The 27,114-nt window shown below is 37.2% G+C and overlaps 1 protein-coding gene across 8 annotated transcripts; it reads right to left on the minus strand.

The window, feature by feature from the left end:
* Window positions 1-555: 555 nt before the first annotated feature.
* Slmap (Sarcolemma associated protein) lies at window positions 556-27,114 on the minus strand. 8 transcript variants are annotated; one of them, XM_073967800.1, is made up of 6 exons: window positions 26,835-27,093; window positions 25,804-26,312; window positions 18,133-18,160; window positions 6,425-8,325; window positions 4,380-5,081; window positions 556-4,306 (listed from the first exon to the last, which is right to left on the minus strand). In XM_073967800.1, exons 4-6 carry the CDS (start codon window positions 8,321-8,323, stop codon window positions 2,657-2,659), a joined length of 4,251 nt encoding a protein of 1,416 aa, XP_073823901.1. In that variant the 5' UTR covers window positions 8,324-8,325; window positions 18,133-18,160; window positions 25,804-26,312; window positions 26,835-27,093; the 3' UTR covers window positions 556-2,656. The 8 variants fall into 8 exon arrangements, with proteins under 8 accessions (XP_073823901.1, XP_073823904.1, XP_073823899.1 ...); XM_073967803.1 differs by lacking the exon at window positions 18,133-18,160 and having other exon boundaries at window positions 26,552-27,097; XM_073967798.1 differs by lacking the exon at window positions 25,804-26,312.

A 27,114-nucleotide genomic window follows, 5' to 3' on the forward strand; every position in this document is an offset into this window, starting at 1 on the left:
ACAGTTTAAATCATAGTATAATTTCATAGTCTAACAGGCGTTTAAAGGTACTTTAAAGCTTTTATAAAACACCAAAAGTCTTAAAAATACTAAACGTCTTATAAAGGATCAAAGGCCTTATACCAGACCAAAGCTCTTATAAAAGAACAAAGCTTTTATAAAATTTTAAAACTCTTATAAAAGATCAAGAGTATTTAAAAAGACCAAATGTCTTTTAGAAGACCAAAGATCTTATAAAAGACCAAAACTCTTATAAAAGACTTATAAACGACCAAAACTCTTATAAAAGATTAACGGTTTTAATGAAGACCAAATACCTTATACAAAACCAAAGCTATTATCAAAGACTAAAGCTCTTATAAAAGACCAAAGCTTTTATAAAAGCACAAAGCTCCTATAAAAGATCAAAGCACTCAAAAACGAGCTTTGATTCTTTACAAAGCTCCTATAAAAGATCAAAGCACTTAAAAACGAAAAACCCAAAGCTCTTATAAAAGACCAAAGGTCTTAAGACAAAAGTTACTCTCAGTACTCTCTATCAGCAATTTTAAAATATTTTCTATTGAAATTTTCTTTCGATTTTTTTAATAACAACAATTTACAGTGATTACAACATTATTATATATGTATGTATATCTAAATGGAAAAAATATAAAGAAAATTATTACAAATATCGTTATTCTAATGCAAAAACTTATTATATTTGGTCTGTTCCAGAACTGCAAGAATCTACCAATTTTTAATATTTTTCGATATCGTAAAGGAAAAAACTGGGGCCTAATTACGTGATTCGACATCGAGTTGTTTCGACCCGAGTACTCAAAGTTGGGATGACAACATTCGTTATCGAGTAAAATTATCGAGAAATTGAGCATAAATTTGCGAGTAATTTCTCGTAGCCAAATGGCCTATCGTAAACAAACAAAATTAAAGATTTCTTATTGTATTTGTGTTTAAAATGTAAAAAATTGTTGTTTATTGACGGTTTATAGAGGAAAAATGATATTAGTAAATAATTGTGAACATTTTTTACACAAAATAAGAGAAATTGGGAAAAGTCCTTTTCAGTCGTTTTAAGAAATTGTGAAAAAATTATAATTAAAATAAATACATATGCATGCTATCATTAACCAAAAATTAGTGTTTGCAGTCGTTAAAATATAAGTTGAAAAAATAAGCATTTCTGCAAAACAAAAAATTATTTAATATTAATAGGCTTTATTTTATAGGTGAACAACTTTTAATAAGGTGCATTTTAAATAGTTCATCCCCCGTTGTTTACCAAAGGAAATACTCTCTCAGAGAGGCTAATGCAAAACACCCACCAAATTCTCTCATTTATTTTGAGAGAGAATTATTAAGGTAGATGTATTAGCAATCTGTAACAAGAATGACAAAACAATTTTGCAAACATTAATTATTTTCATATTTTCTTAGCACAACTTCATTCCGAAATTATTATTCAATGTATTGTCCAAAAAATTCCACAAATATTTACATTTTTTTATTCATAATTTTGTTTTTTAGTTTTTGATTTGAAATAAACACATTTTTTGACATCTACCTTCATAACTTTCCCCAAAGAACACATAGTTCGATTACCGGTTACTCTCGAAACATTCGATCAGTGATTTCGATCGAGTCTTATCATGTCGTTTTTTTCTCGTGTCGAAAACTTGTTCACGAGTAAATTCTCGATCGAATCGAATCACATAATTAGGCCCCTGGTTAAAGGCCTCGACACATACGGCGCGTTGAGCGTTGTGTTACAACAACCACATGAAAACTTCAAGAACAAACTTGGCATCACTTACATATTTTTCATGTGGTTGCTGTTTTCAACGCGCAACGCGTCGCACAACGTACCGTATGTGCCGGGGCTTAACGTAGTAAAAATTTGTAGATTATTGCATGTTCTAAAACATTCATATTGTTGCTTGATTCCTGTTTGTTTTTATCATAGGCGTGGGGGTGTGTGGGCGTGTGTTTTTAGTTATTTTTCTTTTATAAATTAAAAAAAAAAAACATTATACAGGCCTTTCAATTTTTATAAATATATGTATATGAGGGTATTATTATTGGATTTTTTTAATGGCTTCTTGTTTTTGTTTACCTTCTTTTACTATTTGTATGTATACTATATGAGTTATTTTTTAAATGTGTATTTTTTATGTATAAAAAATGAAATGAATTAGTTTTTTGTATATTATTATTAATAGCATGCTTTGTTTGTTTGTTTTGCTTTATATGATTTAATATATTTCATTTATTATATATGGGTGTATTGGGTTTTTTTAAATATATGCCATATATTCATTGCGTTAGATTTTTTTTGTATTTTTTATATATTTATGTAAAAAAAGATCCAAGGGACATAATAACAACAAAAATAATATAATAATAATAATTAGTATATAATAACTGAAAATTTTTAAATTAGAAAAATAATAAGGGTAATAAAGAAAACGACAACCACAAGTTGTTTACACTCATGCAATGCACAGTGAGGGGTAATGTGGACAACACATAAATATTTGTTGGTGTTTTTGGACAGGAGAGTTGGTTGGTTGGTGGAGCATAAGCCATAAAATTTCTATAAAAATTGTTATGTAATAGATCAAAGGGTGTAGCAGGGAGAGCGAGAGAGGAGGATCACTTAAAAATATGTAGATATAAAATATACTATAATGGCTAAAACAACAAAACCATAGGGCAAAAAACGTTTTAGCAACTCCTCTCGATTGGTGCTGGAGACGGCAACAACAATGGGGTTACAACCAACTTTTTGTTTCAGTTCAGCAATTTCATTGCGTAATTGAATATTTGCCTTTAGTTGGTCATCCAAACGTTCCTTGTAGGTTATCAACTCTTCTTCACGCTCCAAGGCGCTTACATTAATATCAGCTAAATCATTTTCCACCAATTCCTGCAGCATTGATTCCTGCTCTGGTCCATTTTCGTCTTCTTGATTTTCCTTCTGCTCCTCAATCCTTTGGCTTTGTGTGGATATAATTTCATCGTTTATGTTAGACGTTTGCTTAGTGGTGGTTACGTCTTCATCTGTACCACTGGTACTTTTAATGGCATTGTTTTTATTCTCATTGATCACCTGTTCCAATGCCTTTTTATCTTCTTTTAAAGCTTCAATAATTTTATTAAGACTTAACATTTTATGTTTGACATCATCACATTCAACTTGCATTATTTCCAATGTATGATGGGCTTCCATTTCAGTTTGTTTTAGCTTTTCATTCAGTTTACCCACTTGCTGTTTATACTCTTTTAATTGCTCTTCCAGCAGGGCAGAATGATTAGTGGCTGCTAATGGTGGTGTAAGCTTTTGATTCGTTTCTGGTTTTATGGTACTATGAGAACTATTTACAGGTGAGTTTAAACTTAAACTTTCCACTTCAGAGGAAATACTATCGCTATCAATATCCTCCTCACAGGAGGTGGTTCTTGATGATGACTCAGCGGTGCAATTACTTTGTTCGATTTTGTTTAAGGAGTTGTTGTTGTGGGCGGCGACATTAGTTGGACTTTCCCGCCGCCCCCTTTCATCATCACTAACAGTATCCTTAATTTCATTATAGGCCTCTCTAAGCATGTCAACGCTAGCTTTTAGTAATAGATATTTTTTGTTATGCTTGGAAAGCACCTTATATGAAGAAGCTGAAGCTGATGCCTTTCCACCAGCACCATTGCTACTAATAACAAATGCATCCTCTTCAGCTAAAGCACCACTTTCATCATTATCCTCCTCCTCGTCATCATCGCTATTTTCATCAAAATCATAGACATCCTTCTTGTCCTTTTTGAAACGTTGCTGTTTCGTTTTCTGACCTCCTCGTTTCTCATCGTTGCTGTCGTTATCGTGTGTTCGCGTTTCAATTTCGGCTTCTAATTGTTTTAAATTTTCTTCCACATTTCTTAATTTGCTCGAAAAATCACTACATTTTTTGGTTAGTTCCAAAGAATTGTGTTGTTGTTCCTTTACGGCTTTTGTGTTTTTGAATTTAATATCGCAACCATCTTCGACAGCATTATTATCTTCATCACTGGAATCGGCGGAATTTGATTCTTCTGCTGCCGCTGCTGCTAGGACTGCGTCTCCCTCCTCTTCATTTTCATTGCATATTGCCTTGAATATATCCAGAGAGCCTTCAGTTTTATTTAAATCGGAATTTTGTAACCATTTCATGATTGTTGATTCCTTGACACGTTTGGGCGGTGAGGATGTTTTCGTTGGATTTAGGGTGGCCAACATTTTGGCTTTTTTGTGTTTCGACATTGAAGGAGATTTTTCCTTGATTAACAAAAAACAATAACAAAAATATCATTAACCCAATTCCATGTATTACTTTAATATATTAACTTACCGTTATGTTGTCTTCACTTTCAATGCCATTGATGTTATCACCAAATATGGAAGCCAATGAAGATGGAACGTTTTTTGTTGTTTGCTTTTTACTCTCGTGACATGCGGCAGCATCTGGCTCACACTTAATATCAACATCACTACTTTTACCATTTGTTTTTATGGCAACAACATTTTCCTTGTCATTGTCCACTTCATCACCATTATCCTCCTCATCATCGTCGTCGTCGTCGTCTTCATCATCCAAACCCATATCAGCTATGGCAGCATCTAATTTTTCTATGGCTTGTTTTTCCAATATCTTTTCCTCATCTTCCAATAAATCGGCACGTTTTATTAACAATTCGGAAATTTTCTTTTTAAGCTCTTCGCATTCCAATTCACGTTCACGCAACTTTTCCGTCAGTTCGGCAATTCGTTGCTCTTCACGCTCTTTAGCCTCTCGTTGTTGACGTTCCATTTCGTCTCGATATTCATTGTATTCGGTTTCAAGTTGCAGCAATCGTGTATTGACATCTTGTAACGTTTGTTTGGAATTCATTATTTGATCCCGCAACAATGCACACTCGTTGTCCGATTGTGTGTAGGCAGATTCCATTTTTGCAAGTAATTGCATGGCATCACAACGCTCTTGATAAACTTTGCGTAAGGCCTCTTTGGCTGTGTGTTGATATGAATTTTTTTCATCCAAAAGTTTTTGAACCTGGTAGGGGGGAGGAAAGGATATATTGTATTACATTTAAAGAACAGATAACATTTCGAGAAAAGTGAGAATTGAGAATTGATTTGGTCTTATGCTTATAAAGAAGAAAAAGAAGACTATAGACAATATTGAAGATCAATATCTTAATAAAGACCCTAGGTCTTGACAAGCCCAAAGTTCTTAACAAAGACCAAAGGTCGTAGGGAAGGCCAAAGGACTTTGAAATGTGTAAAGGTCTTAAGAATGACCACAGAGCTCATAGTAGTTATCAGGTCTTTTAGAAGTCCACAGACATAAGAGGAAGGCCTTACGGAAGACAAAAGATCTTAGAGAAGACCAACGGTGATAGGGAGGCCAAAGGTGTTTGGGTAGTCCAAACGTCTTTGGGCAGACCAAAGTCTTAAGACAGACTAAATGTCTCAAGACAATAGGTCTTAGAGAAGACCAAAGGCCAAGTGTATTAGGGATGACCAAAGGTTTTTGGGAGGGCCAGAGGCCTTAGAAAAGACTAAAGGCCTTAGGAATGACCAAACGCTTTAGGAAAGACCAAAAACCTAAGGAAAGACAAAAGGCCTAGTTAAAGACCAAAGGTCCAAGGAAAGACCAAAGATCTAAAGAAAGACAAAAGGCCTAGTTAATGACAAAAGGCCTAGTTAATGACCAAAGGTCTAAGGAAAGACCAAAGGCCTAAGGAAAGACCAAAGGCCTAAGGAAAGACCAAAGGACTTAGGAAAGAATGTCTGTCAAATGTCTTAGGGAAGACAAAGGTCTGAGGGAAGGTCAGAATTGGTCAGAATTCTTTTGCGTAGAGAAGACTGAAGGTCTTAGGGAAGACCAACGATCTCAGGAAAGACTAAATGTCTTAGGGAAGACAAAAGGCCTAAGGGAAGACTAAAGGTCTTATGGAAACCAAAGGTCACAGGGACAACCAAAAGTCTTCAGAGAAGACCAATGGTCTTGGGGAAGACTGAAAGTCTCTAGTGAAAACCAAAGTTTTTAAGGGAGATCCCAGGTCTTATAGAAGACCCCAGACCTTAACGAAGACCCCAGACCTTAAAGAAGACTCTAGATCTTAAAGAAGACCAATGGTCTTATAGAAGTCCCCAGGTCTTATAGAAAACCCCAGGTATTATAGAAGACCCAAGTTGTTATAGAAGACCCCAGGTCTTATAGAGGACCCCTGTTCATAGAAGAGCTCGGTCTTATAGAAAAATATTAAAATTCGTATAAAAGCCCTTTGGCTTATTAAAGATTAAGGGTCTTTAAAAATACCATAGGTCTTATAAAAGGCCGATGGTGTTTTTATAACCTCACTTTTGTTTCCAATCAATCTTCACACTCACCTCATTTCTTAAGACATTTTCAGGCACATTTTTCTCCAAAAAAGACAATTTCTTTTCCAACGAATGTATACGATGCAGCAACTGATCTTCGGTTATCATCGATTGCCAACATAATGCCGAATTTTTCCGCGTTGCATCCAAAATATTTTGTATACTACACAATTTGGATGTTAGCACTTTTTCCCTTTGCGCCGTCTCCTGAATGTATAAATTCAAACGATGTAAATCATCATAGCTGATGCGTCCTTCCCCGGAATATGGACTACGATGGGCTGGCGAATCAATTGATATGGCTTCCCGGCCATCGGGTAAATACAACTTAACACAAACTATAATACAGCCATGCACCTCTTTACGGGAATTTTCAACAACATCAACACCAAATTTAACAATATCACCAAAATGCAATTCGGCCTCCTCTTCGCCCAGTTTATTGTCATTGATAAAGGTACCGTTGGATGATTTTGTATCTTTGACCCAAAATTTACCATCCGGTGTATACCAGATGACAGCATGTTTACGTGATAATACTTTACAATCGAAAATGGCATTGTTTTCGGCAGCTTTACTCTTGGCTATGAGACGACCCACCATACACTCGACATTGGGTGTGAGCAAAATGGTGCGGGTTTGAAACGGATGCGAATTGCCTTCACATATTAGAACAATTTTCGCTTGGCCATTATTGGTATCGCTGCTAGGTACTACTGTGGCTAGAGATGATGTTGTATTACTACTGCTGGAGGCATCTATGAGATTGCTATCATTTTTGGCTTGGTTATTATCGTTGACATTGGTCCTCCCCGCCGCCATCGCTGCTGCCGTTGACCCTGTGGTGGTTGTGTTGAACACTGAGTTCAGCTGTTTGGCAGTTTTTTGCAGTCCTGCTACATTTGCCGTCAATGACAATTGACTGAGAAAATTTGGCTGCAAACCAGCTGCAGCCGTTGTTGAACTATTTGTAATTGAAGCGGATGCATTTAATGCCGACTGTAAAGCACTGCTAAAATCCTGCTGGGTAAATGGACAGCTGCTGAGGGCCTGTGTGGGTTTGGCGTTTTGTATATTTTGTGTTTTGACCGTTACCGAAGGCTGTAGGGTGTTGGTATTTGAATTGGGCTCATCGAAATCTTTTAAAGTTAATTCACCGGCTACTTGACTATTAGTTATGATAGATGCGGGCGGTATAGACGAGGCAGACGATGACAATAACGTTTCAGTGGGCGAAGAAGGTTCCTCCTTTATTGATGTCTCCTTAGTATTTTCGGCCATTATCTTATTATTGCTATTGTTGTAATTTAAGACGGAGGCAATGAAATCTTCTTCTTTCGAATTACAATCGTTGACCGATGTTGTTGTAATACTATTGCTGTTGGACTGTTGTTGTTGCTTGCCCTTATTATTATCGCCGTCGTCTTGTTTTGTTATGTTAATATTTTTGCAATCTTCAATTCTGTTCTCGCCGGTTCCTGTTGTTCTGGTGTTGGAATTTTTATCTTTCTGTTGTTCGTTGTTGTTATCGTTTGTTTTTATAGTTGTTATTGTTACTGGTGTCGTCGTTTCTGTTGTTGTTGTTGTTGTTGTGATAGATGCTGCTATTGTCGTCGTCGTTGGTGATTTGGAAGTAGTTTTTGCTACAGTTGCCGCTGCTGCTATTGGAGGGGTTATGGTTTCTTCTGTCGTTGATGCTGTGACAACGGTATCGTCGGCATTGACAATTGTTGCTGTTGCCGGTAATATTGTTGATGTAATTGCCACAGCAGTAGTTGTTGTGTGTGTTCCTGCTGCTGCTGTTGTGATGGGATTGGTGCTGGCGTTGCTTGTTCCTGCGACAACAGTTGTGAACAATTTTTGCTCATCTTCACTTTTGTTTTGCCATTCGCTGCTGACTAAAACCATAACTGAAATAAAGGAAATTGAAAAGCAATTAGAACATTTGACTTTAAAATGATTAGTTTACAGGAAAAGCAACACAAATGTTAGCCACACAAAAAAGTGCAAAAATATTGGAAGAAAATGTGACAAAACGCTGGCGGTTATTAATAGTTGAAACTTTAAAACAGAAGTGTGCGATCCATAGAGAAAGATTTCTGCAATTGTAATTAAGGTTAGAAATTTTATTTAGTTGCAATAAGGGTTTGTGCATAAATTAAACAAAATATATTAGCAGTTTGAGGAGCAAGATATAAACCTACAAAACGTTTGTTAGACCATAGGTGACATTTTGATATCGACAACATTTATCTGTTTTGGATGTTCAATATCTACAATTTATTTAATGTCTTCTTTATGCTTGAAGTGGTCACCAATTCCATATCTTTCAAATCTCTGTAAAATGACTCTAAATATTTCGTATAGTAAAAGGGATAATCTGATCCAGGCTGATATTCGAAGATAATAACCGTGGTTATTAATATTTCTCGCATTTCATCAACAGTTCTTGCAGAATGTCTTAATGCCTCAATTTATTGACCTTTGGTCTTCTATAAAACAGTTGGTCTTCTATGAGACCTTTAGTCTTCTATGAGACCTTTGATCTTCTATAAGACCATTGGTCATCTATAATACCAGTGGCCATCTAAATGGCCTTTGGTCTTCTATGAGACCTTTGGTCTTCAATGAGACCTTTGATCTTCTTTAAGACCTTTTGTCTTCTATTAGACCTTTGGTATATTATAAGACCTTCGGTCTTCTATAAGAGCATTGGCCATCTAAATGATCATTGGTCTTCTATGAGACTTTGGTCTTCTATAAGACCTTTTGCCTTCTAGAAGACCTTTGGTCTTCTATACGATCTTTGGTCTTCCCCGAGACCTTCGGTCTTCCCTAAAACTGGGGTCTTCTAGAGAAATCGGGTCTTCTTTAAGATGTGGGGTCTTATAAATTTCTTTTAGACTTACCTACGACTTTGAATTGCCCTTTATTCCTTCCCTACAACCTTTGGTCTTCAATATCAACTGGGTCTTCTATAACACCTTTGATCCTCCCTGAAACTTTTGGTCTTCCGTAAGACATTGGTGTTTCCTAAGACCTTTGGTGTTTCCTAAGACCCTTGGGTCTTCTATAACACCTTTGATCTTCCATAAGACTTTTGGTCTTCCCTAAAGCCTTTGATCTTTCCTAAAACCTTTGGTCTTCCATAAGAACTTTTGTCTTCCCTAAGACCTTTAGTCTTCCCTAATACCATTGGTCTTCCCTAAAACCTTTGGTCTTCCCTTAGACCTTTAGTCTTCCCTAACATCATTGGAGTTCCCTGAGACCATTGGTCTTCCCTAAGATATTTAGTCTTCCATAACACCTGGGTCTTCTATTACACCATAGGTCCTCCCTGAAACTTTCGGTCTTCCTAAGACTTTTGCACTTCCCAAAGAGCTTTCGTCCTCCCTAAGACAAATCTAAGCCGACAATGGACTCTGCCAGACACGCTATACACACCCAGAGCAGGAAATTTCATCATTCTCCTGATGGAGAGCAAAACTCTTAGACTGAGTCACGAGAGTTCCCCTAAGTAACGGGGAAGATATCCCCCTGTCAGACGAGTAGATGGATACTACAATTATCCCATTTCAAACGCGCATAGAGTTGCCTTCCTCAGCTGTCCATGCGAGTACAAATCTAGGAAAGTTTAACTCCCTTGTGGGATAAGACGTCGGCAGCATCCAATAGATCCATCTTTTCCACGCATGATACTCTGATGGATGAGGCTGTGGAGGGGAGAATGGTTCGTCCACTCCCCCATATCCCCAAACACTAAGAACAGTAAGACCAGGGAGAGAAAAGATAGGCAAGTTTTTTGGCAGTACCCCGAGGGACGTCACACCCGGAATTCCGAGAGATCGGTTTGAAGCTCCGATTCGTGAGGCGTTTCGAGAGGAGATGCGTTTCTTCCCGATAAATTGGATCCGAACCCCTGGTAAGATTGCAGTCTCCAGCCCAACCGCTGCGGTGACGGAGTCGAATTTCAGGTAAAAAAGTCAGCTTAAATTCTGCAGCCCAAAAGCTACCATGACTAGGCCGGTTCCAACTAAAACCGGAAATCCTGTGTGCTCGAATTCCAGCAGTAGCGTCTGCGGCTGGGTCGGGCAACCTGACTCAATCGACTCCAAATACATCACAGCAGAAACCTACCCCGGTTTCCATGTCAGCGAAGCTGAAGAACCCGGCGCATATGAAACAGACCCACAAGGTTTCAATCAGTGCGACTGCGACTTAAGCTGTAGTGGAGAAGACCGAGAAATGGTAAAGAGCCTCGAACTTGCAGAGGACTGGCTCACAGATCACAAAAAAATATATATATTGCAAGGTTGCCAGCTCCTAGCAGGTCTAGCCCTTCTGGGAAAGGAGGAGAGAGGTTGGTAAGGATCGAGATGTTAAGTGGCGGAAGCGACGGACGGAGGATCCACAGCCATATGCCAAGAAGATGGGGGAACGTCAGTCGGGCAATCACTCGAATTCATACGCCAATGTGGCCGCTCGCAAAAAATTAAAAGGACTAAGCCTGAAAAGGTCTGCAAAGGCAGCCAAAGTCAGAAGCTTCCACAACCGTAAGGTGAAAGGACACGTGTGCCATACCTGGCAACAATCATTGATAAGTCTGATCCATTAAGCACGATCAGTGAGTATAATTCATTGCTAGTAAAAAGTCGTCTGAGGATATTCGAACCTTCTTGCAAAAGTGTAATTCAAGGCCATGTCTCGCATCGTTTTGAAAATTTTTGCAGCAGGTTGTCCTTCTGGCCTATCATGACGGAGCAAAATTTTGTCAGGGGTAAGTCAATCAATACTTCCTGAGATAGTGGCCCAAAAGCTCAAAAACCCTTCGCGGCTCCAACAAAAAGATTGATGTGCACGATAACTTAAGTATCCGATTTGGCCGAAACTATGTACATCGTAAAATTTCTTCCGAATGTAAGACAAATTCCAAAAATGTGTATAAGGGAAAACATCTTAGGGTACCTTCCTCCGAAAGTTGAAAATTTTTGGCATAAATGCAGTTTAAGGACTGTTCGAGGATTGTTTTGAAATTTTCATCGAATGTAGTGCAGGTGATACTGATTACAATGATATCATTTTTCATAGGCAAGTTCATGCTTCCAGCCGTAATGTTCCAAAAATCTAAAAAGAATTTACCGGGACCAACTTGAATGACTGATGGTACAACTTTTGGACATCGTAATATTTCACTTAAACCTAAATCAAGTTTGAAGATGGACTATTTCGAACATCTGCCTCCCTCACAAAAATTCAACATTTTCGCTTAAGTGGAGATTGAGGGGGTTTCGAAACTTTCAGTCCTTGTGGTCCTGTTTACTTACAGCTATAAAATCCCTGCCGGCAAAAACTAAAATGATTGATGAGCACAATAATTTATAAAGTAAGTGTATAGTAATATCTTATTTATTTATACAAGCTTTGCAGATGGTAAAGTTCGATGATAAATCGAAAATCTCCTTCCGGTAGCTCTCCCACAAAAGTTTAAATTTTCCGCTAAAGTGCAGTTTAAGGGTTGTTTCAAAAATTTCCATCGAAGGAATTCTCTGTGGTTGTGATATATTGTTGTTATCACAACCACAGAGAATTCCTTCCCAAGATCTCTAAAAAATTCGACCAACTAAAATGGCTGGTAGGTGCGAAAAACTATCGGGAACAAGTGTCGTTTAGGGGCACCTCTCGGATCGGTCCGAAATTTTTACCATAGGTAGCCCTTGGGACCCTGATTCCAACGATATATAATTTTCCGGGGGGAAGTCCATACTTCCCGATATATGGGTCTTGACATTTCGGAAATTTCGTACTTTCACACCTTTAGGTTGTTTAGTGGCACCTCTCGGATCGGGCTGACATTTTTACAGTAGATAGCCCTTGGCGGGTGCCACCGTGGTGCAATGGTATGCACACCCGCCTTGCACACATAAGGTCGTGGGTTCGATTCCCCGGCCAGGCAACATCAAAACACTTTTCAACGGTGGCAAAATACCCCTCAGTAATGTTGGCGACATTTCCTGAGTATTTCAGCCATGTAAAACTTCTCTACAAAAGTGGTGTCTTAGACACGCCGTTCGGACTCGGCGATAAACTGTAGGTCCCATATCATTGAGCTAATATGAATCGGGGTGCACTCATTGATATGAGAGAAGTCTCCCTTGTCCCTATGGGATGTTGTGGAACAATTATATATATATAGCCCTTGGCATCCTGAATACAACGATATATAATTATCCGGGGGGAAGTCCATACTTCCCGAGATATGGGTCTTGACTTTTTTACTTTTATCACCATTATTTTTAAAACCTATGTATGCAATATGGGACTCGTTTTAAAGCTCAAGACTTTCTCCTATGGACGGGGTCAAAAGTGGGCTACGCGATCAAAACTCTCTTTTAAATTGAAAGTGTTCTTAAGTAGCCGGCCTTCGGCCGGGGATTTAAGACTTTCTCCTATGGACAGGGTCAAAAGTGGGCTACGCGATAAAAACTCTCTTTTAAATTGAAAGTGTTCTTAAGTAGCCGGCCTTTGGCCGGGGATTTAAGACTTTCTCCTATGGACAGGGTCAAAAGTGGGCTACGCGATCAAAACTCTCTTTTAAATTGAAAGTGTATTTAAGTAGCCGGTTTTCGGCCGGGGATTTAAGACTTTCTCCTATGGACAGGGTCAAAAGTGGGCACGCGATCAAAACGCGTGCATATAAGTACTCTTCGTAAGCTTTAAAACGATGCCCATATTGCCCACGTTAGAATTGTAAAATGTCAAGACCCATATCTCGGGAAGTATGGACTTCCCCCCCGGAAAATTATATATCGTTGTATTCAGGATACCAAGGGCTATCTACTGTAAAAATTTCAGCCCGATCCGAGAGGTGCCCCTAAACAAGCTAAAGGGGTGAAGTACGAAATTTCCGAAATGTCAAGACCCATATCTCGGGAAGTATGGACTTCCCCCGGAAAATTATATATCGTTGTATTCAGGATGCCAAGGGCTATCTACTGTAAAAATTTCTGTCCGATCCTCTCAAACTTAAATCAAGTTCGAAGAAGTAGTAAGTATATCGGACAAGTCCTTCGGTTACCTACCTCACAAAAGTTCAAAATCTTTACTTAAGTTCAGTTCGAAGAAGTTTCTGAAATGTTCATTGAAGGTAGTCCTGTGTTATATCAGATTACAATGATATAATGTTTTCGGGGGCAAGACCTTCCTGACCCAAAAGGTCTAAAAAGTTCTTCGGTAACGAACTAAAAGGGCTGGTTGGCGCAATAACTGTCGAAAGGATATGTCATTACACAATTGCTTTAGCTACATCCTTCGAAAAATTCAACATTTTTACCGATTAATCCGTTGAGGCGACTTCTCCTTTTTTTATACCTGCAGCATATATGCTAACGAGGGTATGTATATAATATACACTTTCATACGGGCAAAATGTGCCTCATCGAAATAATGGTTTTAGACCCCAAGTATGTTTGGACGAAATGTGTTTCAGACATTTTGGAGTCGATTGAGCAATGTCCGTCCGTCTGTCTGTCTATCTGGCTGGCTGGAGCGCACGATAACTCTCGAACGGATCAATCGATTCGATCCAAAATTTGGCTTTCGTAATATTTTGTCCAAACTTAGTTTAAGTTCGAAGATGGGTTATATCGGTCCACTCCTACCGGTACCTCCCCCACTAAAGTTCAAAAATGTTCGGAAAATTTGTACGTACGATAACTCTTGAAGGGAGTAACCGATTTGGTCCATACTTTGCAAATCGTGAAATGTCTACCGGACTTAGATGAATTTCCAATATGGACTCAATCGGTCCACTCCTTCGGGTACCTCCCACACAAAATTTGGGATAAGTTCAGTTTAGAACCTGCTCTCGAATCGCTTTGATTTTTGTTTTAAAACTTGTATTCACTGCCAACCATACAACGGTACAAGTTTCATCAGGGCAAACTCCACACTTCCTGAGAAAATAGCCCCAAACTTGCAAAAAAAAAACCCTATGACACCGTGTGAGGTGGTTGGAGCGCAAGATAACTCTCGAACGGATCTGCCGATTCGGTCCAAAATTTGGCCTTAGTAATATTTTGTCCAAACATAGTTTATGTTCGAAGATAAGCCATATCGGTCCACTCTTTCAGGTACCTCCCCCACAAAAGTTCAAAAATGTTCGGAAAAATTGTTTGTACGGTAAATCTTGAAGGGAGTGACCGAATTGGGCCGTACTCTACACATCCTAATATATCTACCAGATATAGATCAGGTTCAAATATGGACTATATTTGTCCACTCCATCCGGTACCTCCCACACAATATTTCGGATAAGTTCACTTTAAGACCTACAATCGAATCAGTTTGATTTTTTTGAAGCAACATGCATTCGCTGCCTCAATTACGATGGTAAATTTTTTTTGAGGGGCAAGTCCATACTTCTTGAGCAAAAAGTCGGAAGGGTGTAAAAGCCCCCTATGGCACCATATGTAGTGGCTGGAGATCCACTTCCATAAGGTCAATGTCGATCCATTCCTTTAAGTATATCCTCCGCAAAACTTTTAATCTTTAATCCTAATCCACATTTTTGTCGGTTCATACATCCAACATTTTTAAAACCCCCTAAACACATACGTTTTTTGGGAATTTTTTTTTTTTAATATACACAGGCTGAGGGTATATCTCTGTCAGCAAAGCTGACTGATACTTTTTTACTTGTTACTTTTCTCATATTGAATTCGGTCAATCCGAACTTGACAATATATTTACTTGTTATTACTAAGCCTGAGATTATGTCTTCGGCAAAATTTAATGTTATTATTGTTTGCTGGTGCAATCACAGCATCAAAAGTTGAATAACCTTTTGCTGCTACCGATGACGATTGGCAAGCAGCAGATACAACGTCATTTAAATTACTACTGTTGCTGTGGCCGGCTTTTTCATTCAATAAAATATTCACAACTATTATAATAAAAAAATGTGTTTATTACTCATAACTTTTAAATTAGATTAAAACAAATACAATGATACTAAAAATATTTGCACAAAAAATGTGTGGCATATTTTTTTTTATATAGATAAATCAATTCCCTGGCCAGCAAATAAACTAAAGGTTGGGAAACAAAGTTAAAAATAGATGTGTCCCTTGTGTTCTATACCGAAGCAAGAACAACAACAAAAATAAGAACAAAATTCGACAGGCAGCCAAAACAATAATGAATAGTATGTCGAAATAGCAAAAAGAACCAACAAGAAAAAAAACAGCAAAACATTTTAGAGAAGAGCAACAGTCGACAGACAATTCTTCGACATCCAAAAAAGAAATGCGTGCATATGAAGCCAAGAAGAAATCATTTAAACAACAGTTGTTAGCTGCTGCTGCTGGCCGCACTGGCCCATTGCCCGCCGCCCCAAATGTAGTCGAGCACTATGTGAATTGCGTATGGTTTATCTTTCACTTGTTATTATTATTATTTTTGTACATATTGGGTAATTGCGGTGTTTGTGTGCACGAGTGTATTTTGTTTTTTCTTTAGTAAACACAAAACCACTAAAGACAGTGAGCTCTGTTTTCGCTTTGTATAGACATTTCTAAATATATAGTTATCATATTGTAGCTAGTATTTTTCTTGAAGAGGTTAGACATTCATTTTTTTGGCACACAATGCCAGTCATAGGCTCATCAGCTGTACGTAGAGGGAACACCAATTCATGTTGACAAATTTCCAAAATGTTTAATTATGAAACAACGCCCATAATGTGAAAAATTGTTTTTGGGAGTTTTGGTCAGCCATGTGTGTAATATGAACAGAGTTCGAAAATAAACAGTACACTAACATAGTGTACCGCTCCGAGTACAGTATCACTAAAATATTTTTAGCGTTAGTGTTCCGGAACACAAACACTAAAAAATATTTTAGTGATACTGTTCCGGAGCACAACGATAAACGTAGTGTACCACATTTTGGTACACTAAAAACGTTGGGTACCGCAGTCGGAACACTAAAAATCGTAGTGCTCCGCAGTCGGAGCACTAAAAATCGTAGTGCTCCGCAGTCGGAACACTAAAAACCGTAGTGCTCCACAGTCGGAGCACTAAAAATCGTAGTGTTCCGCAGTCGGAGCACTAAAAATTCGTTGTGTACCACATGTCGGAACACTAAAAAATAACGTAATGATAATGTACCACACACGAGTTTATTATGATTTGCGAGGAAAATTAAATATTTATAATTTTTTAGATAAGTACAAATTAAGACATAAAAACTCAGATACACCTCTTAAAGCCATGTATGTATACATATTAATTAATAACGTTGGGAACTTAAGTAGAAAATATGAAAAACATTGATTCGGTTGTTGTACAATGGCGCACTAAAAATTGTAGTGTTCTGACTGTGGATACATAAAAAATACCATACAGGACTTTATTATGATTTGTGAGGAAAATTAAATATTTTATAATTTTTTTAATAAATACAAATTAAGAAATAAAATATAATGGAACACGTGAAAAACGCCTGATTTGATTTTTGGACAATGGATCAATAAAAATTGTAGTGTTTGGCTGCGGAGTACTAAAAATCGTAGTGTTCCGACTGCCGGATCTCTAAAAATCGAAACAATGGAACAATAAAAATCGTAGTGTTCAGCTGCGGAGCATTAAAAATCGTAGTGTTCCGACTGCCGGATCTCTAAAAATCGAAACAATGAAAACGGAGCACTAAAAATCGTAGTATTCCGACTACCGGATCACTGAAAATAGTAGTGTTCCAACTGCCGGATCACTAAAAATTTTAGTGTTCCGACTGCCGGATCTCTAAAAATCGAACATTTTATCTTAATTTTTATTAATCATATTTAACCAAATATTTCATTTTCCTAAGAAAACATAATTCCTTTGTTATTTTTTAGTGTTCCAACACGTGGTGCACTATGATTTTTAGTGATCCGGCAGTCGGAACACTAAAATTGTTAGTGCTCCACAACCGGAGCACTAAAATTTTTAGTGCTCCGCAGTCGGAGCACTTCGATTTTTAGTGCTCCGGCAGTCGGAACACTAAAATTTTTAGTGCTCCGCAGTCGGAACACTACGATTTTTAGTCCTCCGCAGTCGGAGCACTACGATTTTTAGTGCTCCGGCATGCGGTACACTACGATTATCGTTGTGTTCCGGTACAGTATCACTAAAATATTTTTTAGCGTTTGTGTTCCGGAGCGGTACACTATTGTAGTGTACCTATCCACCTTGGTACGGTACAGAACGGTACGGTACGATACCATAGTGTTTATTTTCGAACACTGAATATGAAGCTAATCCAATTAGCCTAATGACCTGCTACTGCTGTTCAATTTTGATTCATTGTCGGCGGCGTATCAAACGCCACAATTTATAATTTAATTATCGTGATGTGGTGGTTTAATATGATATGGGGTTTATCGAAACTTTCCAAAGAGGCTAAATATGAAAACCTTAAATGTAATAACGAAAACAATAAAAGTAACAAAACGAAAGAGCTTAATTGGTAACTAAAGGGGGGGACATCTTATGTACGTGTACTTGTTCTCCATGTTCATACGAGTGTGTGTAAGTGACGTCCCACTGAAATAATCATGCATATCACAAAAATAGAAGGAAACAGAACTCAATGAATTAAACAAACAAAGTGTTGCATTCTTATTTAATTGAAAAAAAAAAAAAAAAAACTTATTCAAACATGCAATAATTTCTACTCACACCAAAGCCAATAAATAAACCATAATTCCTAAAATTAAACAAAGAAATAAAAATAAATATTTATGTTTAAAATTGGTTTTGTTTCATATGTGAAATCAGGTATTTAAATGCGTTATGTTTGGCCATTAAGCGTTAGCGCGCTGCACCACTTATATAAACAACAAAAATTGAATTGAAATGAAATATGAAGTGGAAACCTAGGCAACGTATGCATTTTTTTATAGTAGGCGCAGACGATCAACATAAAAGACACAATTAACCTAAATGACGACGACACCGATAGCTTATTTGGTGGGGTTTAGTGATTTTTTGATCTGCTTATTAATAATTGTATGGAAATATGGATATTTATTTAAAGGACAATTAATTTAATTAATAAAAAAAAAAAAAAAAAACAATTATAAAAATAAATGAGCAACAAGTGGCATTCAAAAATTGTAACGGCATTTAGCAATAATTTGATTATGTTTGAAATATGCGTATAAGAAATGTGAATTTACTAATTATTTTTTATTCTTCACCTAGAATTAAATAAAAATACATTTTTCAAACGGCAATAATAAAACTAATCTAAATGATCAAAGTCGGGCGGGACCAACTACATTAATTTGTTAGGCACGAACATGCACAAACACGGGCCAACATTTTTATGCACTTTCAAGCACAAACACTGCGTTTTTCGAAAAAGCACGAGTACGCACATTCACGCAAACTTTTTATGAAGCAAGTAAGAACGGCGTTAAGTTTGACCGGGCTGAACTTTTTATACCCTCCACCATGAACTGTATTGAAGTGAACAGGAACATTTAATTTTCCTTTCGTTTATGAAAGTACAAAATTCTTCCTGTACATTAAGGGTTATTTTCGGAGGAGCAGATTACGTTGAATGATGATAATCAATTTATATTGATAAATTTCTGCGTGGAGGTTTTCTACTCACTGAGATTCTAAAATACCAAGTTACATCCACTTCAGAAGGAATGAAATGTTGAAACCCATTTTAAAGGGCTCACATTGTTGTTCTTTTCAAAACATGAGAACTAGACTAAATCCCGGATATACATAGAGAGTTCTTTTCAATTATGGCGTCGATTATGGATTGCAACTCAACTGTAGTTGCGTTGCCAGATGAGAAAATCATTCAATTAAAATGAGTGAAACGCAGACATTTTTATCAAATTCATTCAACATCAGTGTTTTTAACCTTCAGATATTAATTTAATTGTAAAAAGTATGAATTTCAACGCAGAAACGTAATTTTCTATTTTGAAATTAGCTGTCGGCAACGCAACCGGAATTGGGTTGCTATCTATAATCGACCCCTAAGTTTTCTATCTACTGGGAACACAACCAATTCGGTAGATAACTGTGACTAAAATCTGCAACTAATCTTAAATCGGTTGGTACCAAGAGTTTCGAATACTAGCTCGAATTCCACTGCGAATGAAACTCTTCTCGAATTCGAGCAAGTTGAGGGGACACCAAACCCCCATCAAACAAAAACTTACCCCAATAAACTTGCCTCACCCAACCGAACTTCAGGTGGAAAGTTCCATTCCCCCCAATACCGAACATTCTAGGAGTAATATAAACTTCTGTATCAAATTATAAAGCTCTTAAATAAATAACGTCATTACTTACAGGGTATCCGTTGAATATTTCGATGTGTTACAAATGGAATGACTGATTTAATTATACCCTCAATATTATGAGGAGGTTATAAAAATGAAGACTTTTTATACCCTCAGCATTTATGCTAACGAGGGTATTAATATACACTTTCATACGGGCAAAATGTGCCTCAATATTTTGTCCAAACTTAGTTTAAGTTCGAAGATGGGTTATATCGGTCCACTCCTTCCGGTACCTCCCCCACAACAGTTCCAAAATGTTCGGAAAATTTGTGGGCATGTTAACTCTTGAAGGGAGTAACCGATTTGGTCCATACTTTGCATATCGTGAAATGTCTACCAGTCTTAGATGAGGTAACAATATGGACTCAATAGGCCCACTCCTTCGGGTACCTCCCACACAAAATTTGGGATAAGTTCAGTTTAGGATCTGTCGATTCGGTCCAAAATTTGGCCTTGGTAATATTTTATCAAAACATAGTTTAAATTCGAAGATGGGCTATATCGGTCCATTACTTCAGGTACCTCCCCCACAAAACTTCAAAAATGTTCGGAAAAATTTTACGCGCGATTACTATTGAAGGGAGTGACCGATGTAATCCATACTTTGCACATCCTAATATATCTACCAGATATAGATCAGGTTCGAATACGGAATATATTTGTCTACTCCTTCTGGTACCTCTCACACAAAATGTCGGATAAGTTCACTTTAAGACCTGCTCTCGAATCACATTTATTTTTGTTGAAGCGATTTGCATTCGCTACCGCCATTACGACGGTAAATTTTTTCAGGGGCAAGTCCATATTTCTTGTGAAAACAGCCCGAAAGTTGTAAAAAAACCCTATGTCACCATATGTGGCGGTCGATAACTCTCGAACTGTTCAACTGATTTGGTCCAACATTTCGTATTCGTCATATTATATCCAAACTTAGTTTCATGTGCAATACCGGTCCACAACTTTCGGTACTTCTCCCCAGTATTTAAAAAATGTCACTAAAATGACATGACATAGCGGTCCTCCTTCGTGTCTTAGTGCAGTTAATTCCTAATCCACATTTTTGTCGGTAAGTTCAAATGTCCGAAAAGGACCACAAAATTCTGAAGAGACCTTAAATACATTCGATCTCTCCGGAGTTTCGCTTCACATTGGCTGAGGGTATATATCTGTCGCCAAAGCCGACTGACACTTTTTTACTTGTTTAATAGAAAAATTGTTGGTATCTTTTTAGTAACATATTTCGGAAAATGTTGATATTATATTTTTACTCAGTGACTCACGAGCGAAAAATATGAAAATTACAGTTTGGGTATTATTTGGACGGTTTTATATTCTCGTTGACATTACGTAAGAGGATTTTCGTGTTTAGTAAGTTCTATTCACACGACTTTTAAAGGGTAATTTTTGAACCCAAAAATCGATCGTAACCAACCGTGCTAAATCGTGCCGTACAATGAACACAATCATCAAATAAAAGAAATCGGACAAAAATCAAATCTGCCTCGCTGACCAACTCGCAGCATTCCTACATGAAAGGTAAATCTGTCGAAACCGCTCTTCATGAGGTCGTAGGTTTCATTGAGAGAAATATGGAGAATTCAAACTTCACCTTGGCGGCTTTCCTGGATATAGAAGGAGCCTTTAACAACGTAAAACTTGAATCCATTCATCTCTCGCTTAGAGCGGTCAACACCCCGCTGATCTGCTGGATAAATAGAATGCTGGAGAGCAGGATCATTAATTCCAGCATTGGGGAGTTGACAACAAGGAAGACAGTAACTAGAGATACTTCCCAGGGAGGTGTACCCTCACCGCTGCTGTGGCTACTTGCGATAAACAATATTTTGGCGGAATTCGACAATCAGGACATCAAGGTTGTCGCATACGCGGATGATGTGGTTAACAAAGCTGTCCCGTTGGGCCACCACAAATGGCCTTGGTGTAAATCCAACGAAAACAGAACTGGTATTGTTCACCAGAAAGCGTAAGCTCGGCGACTTCATGCCACCAACATTGGATGGAGTGCAGTTACATCTATCTCCTGAGGCCAAATACCTAGGTACAATCCTGGATTCTCAATGGAGATGGAAAAGGAACGTCGAGGAACGGACGAAGAGAGGTATGATTGCACTTTATTCATGTAAGAATTCGATTGGGAAAAGTTGGGAATTAAATCCAGCTATTATACACTGGCTGTATAATACTGTTGTGAGACCCATCTTATCCTATGGATGTCTTGTCTGGTGGCATGCGCTTCGACATAAATCGAACTCCGGCAACATAGACAAGGTGCAAAGGGCAGCCTCGATCCTGATAACTGGAGCTTTTAGAAGTACACCAAAAGCAGCTCTAAATGCGATGCTAAACCTCTTGCCCACGAGACTTGGCATCAAAGGTCAAGCAGCACGTAGTGCACTAAGGCTACATGAATTGAATAGTTGGCGTGACAGCACATATGGTCATGCATGCATTCTTCGGGAGCTAGGGACAAACCTGCCCTGCAGGGGAAATTCAGCGACTACTTATCTCCAATTCATAGATTTGAAGATTTTGAGGTCGTTATCCCTAGTAGAGATGACTGGATCCGTTGTAACCCTCCTGTGGACGGCCTGGCTTTCTATACAAACGGTTCCAAGATGGAAGAAGGTACCGGAGCTGGCGTCTACTGCGAAAAGCTTTGCCTCGAATACTCATATAGGTTGAACAGCGACTGTAGTGTTTTCCAAGCAGAAATCTTCGCGATCAAAATGGCCGCAGAGTTGATAAAAAGTCTGGATGCTGAAATCTTTGAACCGGTGACTATCTTCGTTGATAGTCAGCCGGCTCTTAAAGCCATCAAATCCCCCAATATCAAGTCTGAGGCCGTTCTTGAGTGTAGAACTGCTTTGGCGAACCTCACTAACGCTGTCCGACTCTGCTGGGTACCGGGACACTGTGACATTGTGGGAAACGAGAAGGCAGATGAACTGGCAAGACATGGATCTCAATCAACAAGTCAAGCTATCACTGATTCTATCAAACCACCCATATGTCATGTTTTTCGGAAGGTGGAGACGTTCTTTGGAGAACAAGCCAAGGAACTATGGCATAATGAACTAAGATGCAACGTGTCAAGGGCCATTTGGCCGACTCTATCAACAAAGAGAACAACTTCACTTTTAAGTTTGAATAAGTCAGAAATCAGGGTATTGACGGGAGTCATTACCGGTCATTGCACCATCCGAGCTTTTATCGGCAAATGGCAGAATGATGGCGTGGACTATTGCAGGCTCTGTGAAGATGAGGAGGAAACGGAGACGATTGAGCATATTTTATGTCGTATGCTTTCCTCCAAGCTTAACCTTCTACTCAAACATGGTTTGGTTTGTTTCGCAAACACTTTCGTCGGAGTTGTGTTAGGTTGCCAAAGAAAAACTTCTCATTGAAGTTTTTTCTTTGTTCACCTTTATACTTCGAGCTGACGATTGATGTTTGGGTATAAAAAGTTTCTTGTTGAAGAAGTTATTGAAAAAAACTTCGGTGGAGAATATCCACAAACAAGAAACAGGGGAACTGATAAGATCCAGTGGCGTGGATCGAAACTAGTCTGCCCTGCCTTACCCCTTGGCGAACAATGCCAACCTTTTTCCACTAATAAATTAGTTGTTTTAAAATAATAAAACAACAAAACAACAATGGTATTAAGCCAGACTATTTTGAAAAAACAGAAACTCATTGTCTTAGCAATATCATTAAAAATCTTGAGGGGCTGGGAGATTGAACTCTGCAACCATGATTTTCCATCATTTTGTCGAAAATCAGAATTTATTAGTTCCCTTCCTTTATCTTCCCCATATATTTCTTTCCGGATACTGTATTTTTCTTTTTCTCAATGGATGATCAAAATGGACCGAAAGGGTTACACATTCTTAACCTTATCCTTAACTAACCTTGGTAGATTTTTTTTTTTTTGAAAATTCTAACCAATATCCCAATATCTAGGAAAATACTGTTGTAAAATCAAATTTTCAGGGATTTCAGGAAATTTCAGGGCACATATCTCGGGAGATATGGACTTCCCTAAGAAAAATGTATACAGTCATAGTCAGGATCACAATCAGTAACTGATCCTAAAATTTAAACATAATCCAAAAAGTGCCATTAAATTGGATTTTAGGGCAAATGTATTGAACCTTTGTGAAGAGTAACCCGATGGAGTTATCCGTATAGTCCATCTTCGAATATGATCTAAGTTTGAGATTTTTGAAGTTTGTTCCAGTGCCAGTCAACCCCTTTGAAAGTTGTGGACCGCATCAGAAATTTTAGTTGGTCACCGTAAGATTTTTTAAAGCTTTCAGAAGAAAATATATAATTGTACGCAGGACTACCATCTCTGAAAATTCAAAATCGATCTACGGACAGTACATAAGCGAAAATTTAGAACTTTTTGTGAGGGTGGTAGTGGAAAGTGTGGACCGATATATGCATATTTTCTTGGAACATGATGTAAGTTTGGAAGAAATATTACGATTAGCAAAGTTTGAAGGAAATCGAATATTCAATTCGGGAGTTATTGCACTCAGCAGTAAAAACATTGGTGCTATTATCTCACGAAGTATGGACTTAACCAGGAAAATAATATATTTGTAATCAGGACCACAAGAACAAATTATTGATATTTCAATACGATCCTCGAACATTTAACAATATTTAATTTATTTATTCATAATTTCAAATTCCGTGGGCCACATTAAAGAAATTGTGAGCTTTTGTGGGGGAAGTACTCAAAAGAGTGAAACTTTATAGTCCATTTTTGATTTTGACATACGTTTAGGAGATATTTTACAATGTAGGTATAAAGTTTGGAACAAATCATTTAATCGGTTTGAGAGTTTTTGTGCCAGGCAGACGGACGGGCATAGGTAGTTCTACTACAAATAGACTCACATTTGTACATTTTTAGTCGTCTATCTCACGCAAAGAAATTTTCTCATGTATTATTGGTGATCTGCCGCTGATTTGATGAAACGTTTATGCTATGATTTGAATCTTTGTTGATTTTGTTTTGAATAATTCTATTTATTCATATATTTTACGTCACAATAAATAAATGTTGCCCCACTGCCTTTTAGAATTTTTAATGGCTAATTATTTTACAATTTGTTAACGAAACGTATATTTTTTTCAATAAAATAAAACAAATTATCTTAAACAATCTAACATAATATTCAACTACATATTATATCTGAAGCAATGCCAAATAACTTGTATAAAATTAATTTTTCAATACAAACTCCTTAGGACATGTCATGATAGGTCAATTAATTAAAAAAATCCATAAATAATTTCAGACCGATCCGAGAGGTGCCCCTAGACGGGAAATAAGTCATCGTGACTATTTACAGAAACTTGAAGACCCATATCTCTAGAAGTATGGACTTCGCAAAGAGTATTTGGGTTAATAATATAGGAAAAAATTCGAGCCCGGATCCTTAACTAGACTTGTTTTCCAGCAGAATGCCTTGAGTAGGATTCGAAGCAGAAAATGTATTGTTGTTTATGTCACATTTCGACTTTTCAAAAGTACTGCCATCACAATATAAACTCTTAATCCATAAAGAAAAGATAATAAAATACACAAAACGTTAACAAGTATTGTTTTAGAAAACATTCAGAATATCACAATAAAACAAGAGGTGAAAAATAAATTTCTCCAAAAAAATAACAATTTAGTAGCACTCAAAAAGTATTTTAACTATTATTATAGTGGACAATAAGAAAAAATAAATTTATGCAAAGAAAAAAAACACGACAACAGTGCACAAAAGTATTTGCTTAAAAAAAGGCACGAACGTAACAGACGTTAGAAGAATTTTTAAGTGATCATCAAATACTCAAATAGTAGTGGAAAGAAAAAATTGTGAAGACAAAAAGTGATTTTAAAAGCGAATATCATTGTCATGTAGAAAGAAAAGATCATTGAAAAGGAGAAAGAGAGTAGCTAACAAGTGATACGTGTAATAATTTGTTTATTATTCGTATTAATTGTACTACTGACCAGCGTTTGACCAGGGTAACAAATCTATGCAACAACATGATGACGATGAAGATGTAGATTCTTCCGCCTCTGCCTCCTCCACCGGCGCCGTCTTGCAGCTACTACTGTTTTTCGTTGGAGGCAACGAAGACAATGTGTACAAGTTTATTTGCCCCCAAAAAAAATGTAATAAAAAACAACAACGACAAAAAATTCAACAAAAACTGGTGTTGGCAAAATGGTATGTAGCACCACCACTAAACAACCACCCTTTTTAGCAGGGGATTCGATTTTATGTTTTTTTTTGTTTACAATGTTGAGGAGTTTGACAGGCAAATGATGACGTTATGTTATTGTTGGCTGTATGTTGACGCTGCTATTGTAAACGTTGACGACGACGAAGCTGTTGTCATTAGCGATATTTTTTGCATTTTCCATCAGGTCATTAAGATTAGTAATGAAGATGTAAGCCGTCGCGACTGAGTAGCACTTAAACAGAAAAGCTAATGATCCAATAGATCTAAGCACAGCTAAAATTTTTCAAAAATACAACAAAATCAAGATTTTTTGTTAAATTAGACAACAAATAAAGTAACCAGTAATATTAAAATCTTTCTATAACAAAACAAAGCCAATAAACACAAAGCAAGCTTTTTCGCGACAAAAAAATTTGATATGAAACAATGTTGTTTGTGTGTTGTTATATTTGCAAATTTGTCGTTGTTGCTGTTATCCGTTCGTTGTCGTCTCGTTGTTGTTTGTCACTCACTCTGTTTGTACTGCTTTTATTGTTGTAGTAGTTGGCTTGTGCATATATTATTAATTCAAATAAATTAACTCAACTTTAATTGAATTTAATTGCACATTTATTTCTTTTTTTCTCGTTCAACTTTAGGTCTTTTTCATCTTTTTTCACTTTCTGTTTCACACTATCTTTTTGTTCCAGCCTTATTCTTTGTTTTTTGCACTTTTTTCTCAATTTCTTCCTTGTCTTCGTTTCTTTTATATATTTCAACTTTTTTCGTTTCGTTTCATTTCAGTTTTATACGCACCTTATTTTTTACTCTTTCTTCTTCGTTTCTATATATTTTTTTTCCTTTTTAGTTGCAAAATAACTCGAGAGTCGTTTTCCTAAAGATTTTCATTTGATTTTTCTTTCCATGAATTTAATTAATGAGTCGTTGATTTTTCGTTATATCGATTCCCTTAATTCTTTTCAATATTTTTGTATAATACAGGAAAATTTTTTTGATTTTTTTTTCACTTGTAGTATGCAAGTATAGCAAATTAGGGATACGCAAGTCGACTATCGTTTAGTCGAGTTTTTGGTTT

Source organism: Musca autumnalis, unplaced genomic scaffold (assembly GCF_047663935.1).
Source record: "Musca autumnalis isolate F117 unplaced genomic scaffold, ASM4766393v1 scaffold_2, whole genome shotgun sequence".
NCBI classification, from domain to species: domain Eukaryota; kingdom Metazoa; phylum Arthropoda; class Insecta; order Diptera; family Muscidae; genus Musca; species Musca autumnalis.

Excerpts from the sequence above, each read along its gene's own strand:
- Slmap (XM_073967805.1), bottom strand. The coding sequence starts at position 8,323 with ATGGTTTTAGTCAGCAGCGAATGGCAAAACAAAAGTGAAGATGAGCAA. Across the intron at positions 5,082-6,424 it reads AAAATGTCTTAAGAAATGAG|GTTCAAAAACTTTTGGATGA; the intron begins GTGAGTGTGAAG and ends CCCCCCTACCAG. Across the intron at positions 4,307-4,379 it reads AAAGTGAAGACAACATAACG|GAAAAATCTCCTTCAATGTC; the intron begins GTAAGTTAATAT and ends TTGTTAATCAAG.